The sequence below is a fragment of the Atta colombica genome, unplaced genomic scaffold (assembly GCF_001594045.1).
Source record: "Atta colombica isolate Treedump-2 unplaced genomic scaffold, Acol1.0 scaffold46, whole genome shotgun sequence".
Classification (NCBI taxonomy): domain Eukaryota; kingdom Metazoa; phylum Arthropoda; class Insecta; order Hymenoptera; family Formicidae; genus Atta; species Atta colombica.
This window is the reverse complement of record NW_017259535.1, coordinates 783,478-789,930: the sequence shown is the minus strand read 5'-3', so window position 1 is coordinate 789,930 and position 6,453 is coordinate 783,478. Positions and strand designations below refer to the sequence as shown.

At 28.1% G+C, this 6,453-nt stretch overlaps 1 protein-coding gene across 1 annotated transcript in view; it reads left to right on the top strand.

Moving 5' to 3' along the window:
- LOC108691403 (PAX3- and PAX7-binding protein 1) overlaps positions 1–5,841 on the top strand; it is a 6,519-nt gene extending 678 nt beyond the window's left edge. The window contains exons 2-16 of the mRNA XM_018199143.1: positions 624–802; positions 1,443–1,602; positions 1,852–1,951; positions 2,070–2,227; positions 2,340–2,422; positions 2,509–2,708; positions 2,806–2,995; positions 3,814–3,937; positions 4,088–4,276; positions 4,374–4,573; positions 4,647–4,797; positions 4,890–5,085; positions 5,174–5,372; positions 5,533–5,651; positions 5,755–5,841. Of these exons, the coding sequence (XP_018054632.1) occupies positions 624–802; positions 1,443–1,602; positions 1,852–1,951; positions 2,070–2,227; positions 2,340–2,422; positions 2,509–2,708; positions 2,806–2,995; positions 3,814–3,937; positions 4,088–4,276; positions 4,374–4,573; positions 4,647–4,797; positions 4,890–5,085; positions 5,174–5,372; positions 5,533–5,651; positions 5,755–5,806 (2,300 nt within the window). The 3' untranslated portion in view covers positions 5,807–5,841. The remainder of the gene's footprint in view (positions 1–623; positions 803–1,442; positions 1,603–1,851; positions 1,952–2,069; positions 2,228–2,339; positions 2,423–2,508; positions 2,709–2,805; positions 2,996–3,813; positions 3,938–4,087; positions 4,277–4,373; positions 4,574–4,646; positions 4,798–4,889; positions 5,086–5,173; positions 5,373–5,532; positions 5,652–5,754) is intronic.
- The last annotated feature ends 612 nt before the right edge of the window (positions 5,842–6,453 follow it).

Genomic DNA, 6,453 nt, shown 5'->3' with positions numbered 1-6,453 from the left:
TATATATATATATACCTATTTTATTTTAAGTTTCAAAAGTATATAGTTCAACTATAGAAAATAGACTTAATGTAACACAAGGTTTGTTTGCGTCACAGATCTCAACTTGCTCCAGTATGTTCCTGTTCTTCTACTTATTCCAATATATTCGTTAGAATCAATAGGAGTATGTAATGTGAACAAACCTACAATGAATAGTCATTTCACCTTTGTTTAACATTGGCAAATAACAAAAGACCTGTTATTCTTTTAATCTTAGAACTGAACTTCTTGCAACTTCTTGGTTCATCTTCTTTTTCTTTTCATAAAAGACAAAAGATAATTCAGTTCTAGGATATGGAAAAAAAAAAATAGACTTAAAGATGTAATGATTTATTGTGTTCACACTATGTTCATCTATTCGTTGCTAGAAAGCATTCACAATTTGAACGATAATGTGATGCTACTTGCTCGTAGAACAAGCCTTTACAGGGACAATCAAGCAGGATCTCTTTAATATCAATACAGTTTTATTTTAGACAAATATTTACACTAACAGATGCTGTTTCTTCCAAATCTATTACCAAGTATTGAAAAATATATTGCATATTTAGATTTAAATTAAACTTTGAAATAAATTACAGGGGACGACGGAGAAGTTTTTATAGTCAAGAAATCTTCGAGGAGCAAAAAGCTGATGAAACAGCTAGATCACGAAAGGAGAAAAAAGAAAGGTGAAGAGAAAATGCAAGTGGACACTGAGCAAGCGAATAAATCCATTAAGCAGGAAAAAGATTTAGAAATAAAGACAGATGATCTAGTAGTAAGCTATCTCTATGATGTTTTATTATTATTAGCATTTCTTCAATTTAAGTAATTTATCATTTAACATAGAGGATTTTTTATGTCTCTCCCTGATACATTGACTAATGTTTCAAGATTTGGAACAACTGTGGGAGTACAGCTCAAGGAGATTATTTAAATGTCATTTCTTATATAATAATAATTTACTTGTGTATACTTTATATATATCAAGTAGTTTACATAAAAATGTTTTTTTAATTGTTAAATTTGATCACATAAATATATATTTATATATTTAGTGAAATATTACTTTGTCTAATGATTTTTATTTTATCAGTTATTTGTGCCAAAGAATGAATAATGCTTAAATTATAAATATGTAAAGATTGTGTTCTAACTTATTTAAAATCTTAATAGTTTATTATTTCTCTTTAGTGTATACATGCTCAAATCAATTTGTAAGCTTTCTATTACAACTTAATGATTCTTAATGAATATATTTGTATCTTTGTTATTTTATTGAATTAATAGAAATATACTCGGATATTTTAATTTCGAAATATTATATTCCAAAATTTATGAATATCCTATTCGTAAAAATTTTGAATTTTTTTGAAATTGTGTATCTTTACTAAACAAAATATAATCTTTATTGCTAGGTTAAAATAAAAAACACAGGACCCCTGATTTTAAACGGACGAGCTGCATTGGCAGCAGGAAAAGATGACTATACATCGGGTGAGGAGGAAGATGAACCTTGCAGTCACAAATTTAGGAAAAATACAGATAAAGCTGAAACTGTAAAAATACTTCTTGAGAGTACGTAATTCAGATGATACATATAAATTATGATGTTGTTAAATCATTACTAGAATTCATATAATTAATAAAATTGCTGTGTATACATTTAATAATTGAATTCTTTGACAAAACAAATGAAAAATAAAGTATTAAATTTTGTTATTATATCTAAGCAGCATTGCAAAATATATATTATAAAATTTATTAACATTTAAAAATTATATATTTTTTAATTATGTTTTACAACATTCTTTTGATATTAACCAGGTGGATGTATACCTGATGCAGCTATGATTCATGCAGCGAGAAAACGCAGACAGAAAGCAAGAGAATTGGGAACCGATTACATTCCTATTGAAGAGCAGAGGTAGCACAATTCATTCTTAAGATTATATAATTGATGACTCGTAAATTTTTATAATAATTAATTAATATAATATTAATATAATTATTGTAATGATATTACAATAAATTTATTTTTGTAGCGATGACAAGGGCAAATCAAGATTAATACGAGAGGAAGATCATGATCGAAGTGACGATGATGATTCTCAAGATCGACTAGATATGACTGTCAACACTGAAGCACGTGATAAAGAAAAGAGGAGAGAAGCATTTCTTGCTTCTCAAGTTCCATTAAAATGTGAGTTTTTACATATAATAATTAACTTTAAGTGTAGCGTATATCTAATAAAAAATTCTAAGATATTTAATAATAAAAGATAATACAATTTTGAACACATTTTTTAATTTAGTTTCAGATAATGAAAGTGAACATGAAAACGAAGAAGAAGAGTGGGAAGCTCAACAAATACGAAAAGGTGTAACCGGTGCTCAGGTAAAATTTATTAATATACCATGAGATTTAGGATAAAAAAATATGTATAAAGTAATGTTAAATATCTGGAATATTTTTACATGCAGATTGCAGCAGCACAGCAAGATTCTATGTTGCAACAACAATATACAATGGGCATGAATGTTAATCAGATAATTGGATCTGGTGTACCTTTAGAAATGGTATTAATGCCTGCACCTCCACCGCCACCATCTATTCAACCACCAGATCCAACAAAAATCGTACCTGTTACTCCACAAGAAGTTGTAAACAGGATGCGCACAAGGTTCCATATTTCTCCAAACATGTTTCGGGCTTTTTATACAATAGAAAAATTAATGAAAGCTAATTAATGCTAATTAATTAAATGTTATAATTTAAAGGTTGGACAATTTGAAAGAGGTGCATAGACGGCATCAGCAAGATCAGGAGCGTTTAGAAGGAGAATTACAACAAACCATAAAAGAATTGGACGAAAGTGAAGTTCGTACGCCGCATTATGCACAGCGCTTCAGATATTACCAAGAGTTGCGTGGGTATGTCACTGACTTGGTAGAGTGTCTTGATGAGAAGGTGGGTTGATACGCTGTCACGTTTGATTTATGTGCACTGGGTTTTATCGTACAGTATATGGCTGACAAAAATTCTTCAGTCCCAGTAAAGTACCAACGACTTTAATAAATCTTGTTTTAAATTTTGATATCTGAGGTTTAAGTTTCTGATTATAAATTATATATATTGTAAATAATTGAATCATTTAACATACTGATCAAATTATCATACTTTTATTATAATGTTTCATTTTATGAATGTGAAATACATACAGTGAAAGAAAAGAAATTATATGATTTAAAATTATATTTGATATGATGTCAATAATAACGAAAGTCCAGAAGCTTTAAATTGCAAAATATTCAAGATATATTACTTAAAAAGCTGGAACAATATTTCTCTTTTAATTTATCCAGAGCTTTTGATAAATAAAATAAAAGGGAGATAAAATCTTTTAAAGTAATAACTTACTGGTTCGATTATTCGTAAAATAGAAAGAATGCATATATGTCGCACATATACGTATTTCCATTGCCGGGGGTCATTATCTTCTCTGTATTATGCTATTTTGATACATTTTATAAAGATAAATATCATATACAAGTGATTAATAAATTAATTTGACTGTGGTAAGTAAATTGATGTCTAATCTATTTATTTTTAATGTGTGAACATTTATCACGTTGAAGAATTTTCTATGTAATTTATGAAACTAAATCGATTATCAAATTAATGTTTTTTAAGCATTGTTATCATAAAGCCATTCAGTTTAGACATCATCAGTTTTATTATAATAGAACATTCATTGAATCACATTAAATGTATAATTCTTTTGTTAGCTTCCCCTGGTCATCGACTTGGAACAACGCTGGTTAGATCTATATGGTGAACGTTCAGTCGAATTGATGGAACGAAGACGACAAGATACGAGAGATCAGGCAGAAGAAATAACTACTACAGCAAGTCAGTATTTTCAATTAGTGGTAGTAGAGAATATAACTGATAAAATTTAGTATATTGAGGACGTTTGATAACCTTATATATATAATATATTCCAGAGATTTTATTGAAATATTTTGTAACACAAATTCTATAATTTTTTTTGTTTTGCAGGAGGTCAAGCCATGAGAAGAGGACCAGAAGTAGAAGTACACGTACGACGAGCTACAGAGAGAGAAGGTAGAAGAGCACGTCGTAGAAGAGCAAGAGAATTAGCATCAAATATTCCAAAGCACATTGATGGCATGTCTAGTGACGATGAAGTTACTGAGCAACAAAATCTTATATTTAAGCAAGCGAAAGGTAATAATCAACTTTATATTTCGATTTTTTCATATAATTTCATATTTACGTTTTTAACATACAATTTTATGATTATAATATTTTTATTTTATTACAGATGAAATCGATAATAATTGTAAAGATATATTTTCTGATGTTATGGAAGAATATTGTACAGTACGTGGTATCCTTTCAAAATTCGAGTCATGGAGAGAAACAGACATGGATGCCTACACAGAAGCTTATGTATCGTTGTGTTTACCTAAAATTATTTCGCCTATTATCAGATTACAACTACTTACTTGGAATCCGATTATGGTATTTTGTTCACTTTTTCCATCAATAAAAGGCCTTAATCATACTTGTAATTAATATCTAATTATTTTTACAGGAAAGCGCTGATCTAGAAAGGACAAAGTGGTATAATACATTGCTTCTGTATGCTTTAGATAGTAAAGAGACAGAAGAATCATTGAAACGAGATCCAGATGTTAGATTAATACCATCCACAATTGAAAAAATTGTGATACCAAAATTGACATGTAAGAGTGATATAAGGATTATCTTTTATAATGCTATTTATAAAACTACAAGTAGGAATGAAATAATTCTATTTTATGTTAATAATTTTTAGCTATTATTGAAAAGATATGGGACCCAATGTCAACGTCTCAGACGTTACGTCTTGTTGGAACTATAAATCGATTGATAAAGGAATATCCTAATTTGAATGATACCAGTAAACAGTTGGAAACTTTATTCAACGCTATTTTAGATAAAATTAAAGCTGCTATTGAAAATGATGTTTTCATACCTATTTTCCCAAAACAGTCAGTATACTCAGTATATAATTAAATTGATATCTCGCATATAGTTACATTATTCTTTCGTTGCTTCTAACATAAGTTAACATTTCAGAGTTTGGGATACAAAACATCAATTCTTCCAAAGACAATTTGCGATGGCTGTTAAATTATTGCGCAATTTATTAAGTTGGCAAGGTATTCTTGGGGATATACAGTTAAAAAATTTGGCACTTGGTTCGCTTTTAAATCGTTATTTGCTCGCTGGGTTACGCGTTTCTTGTCCAACTGATGCTTTATTCAAGGCAAACATGGTATATCATATTTAACATTAAAATATAATCAGGAAATACGATAGTGTCTTGATGCTAAGACAAGCGCAATAATAAATACTACATCATAAAATATTACATATATTTTTAATGTTTTAATTTTATTCAGTTACAACAAATAAAATGTTTTAATGTTTGTTAGATTATGAGTACGCTACCAAGAGCATGGCTGCAAGGAGAAACTATTGAACACCTTAAAATGTTCGCCACACTTATTCAACAACTTAGCGAACAATTGGATCAGGCAAACCCTGCACATAAGTAAGTATAAATAATATTCGTCGCAATCAACGAAACGTTTTATTATTTTATAAATTGAGTAAGACATATAAATTCTTTTTAAAATGAAATTTGTGTGTTATAGTGAAGCCTGGGAATATGCCAAATCCATCCTGAAAATAATTAAGCCCTTATAATATGTTGATTATTATATGTATGTGTCAGTAATATTTTGTCAAATTTTTTGCTTTTAGTATCTATATGCTTGTTGATAGATTTTATACATATAACGTATAATAGGATTCTGTACATGATGCATTACAGTAAATTGTCAAATGTATAATATATGAAAATACAATTTTGTATAGTAATAAACTAAATGAGACAACTCATGACATAATATACTTCCCGATTGTACATAATAGATAAGCCGAAAATAAATCTGTAAATAGTATACTCGTAAATATTCGAGCCTTGTCTTTAAAAATAATAGTTACGGTAATTAAAAAAAATATTCAATTCCTATATCAATAAGATATGACATTCTCTAAGATATGTAATTTGACAAATTTATAATAAAAAAAGTGATATATGTATTTCGAATTAATGAACACATACTTTTCAAATTAATTGTTTCTGAAACTAATACAAATAATAAAGCATTTATACATCAATCGTAAAATAATTAAAAATTCTTTCACCTTTTGCTCACGATAATTAACAAAATAATTGTCAAAGAGAAATGAGAAAGAAATATATAAACACTAAACATCTTTTATATAGATTTTTTAATAAAAATATTTTTATGTTTTAAATATATATTTTTATGTTGTATTTTTGAATT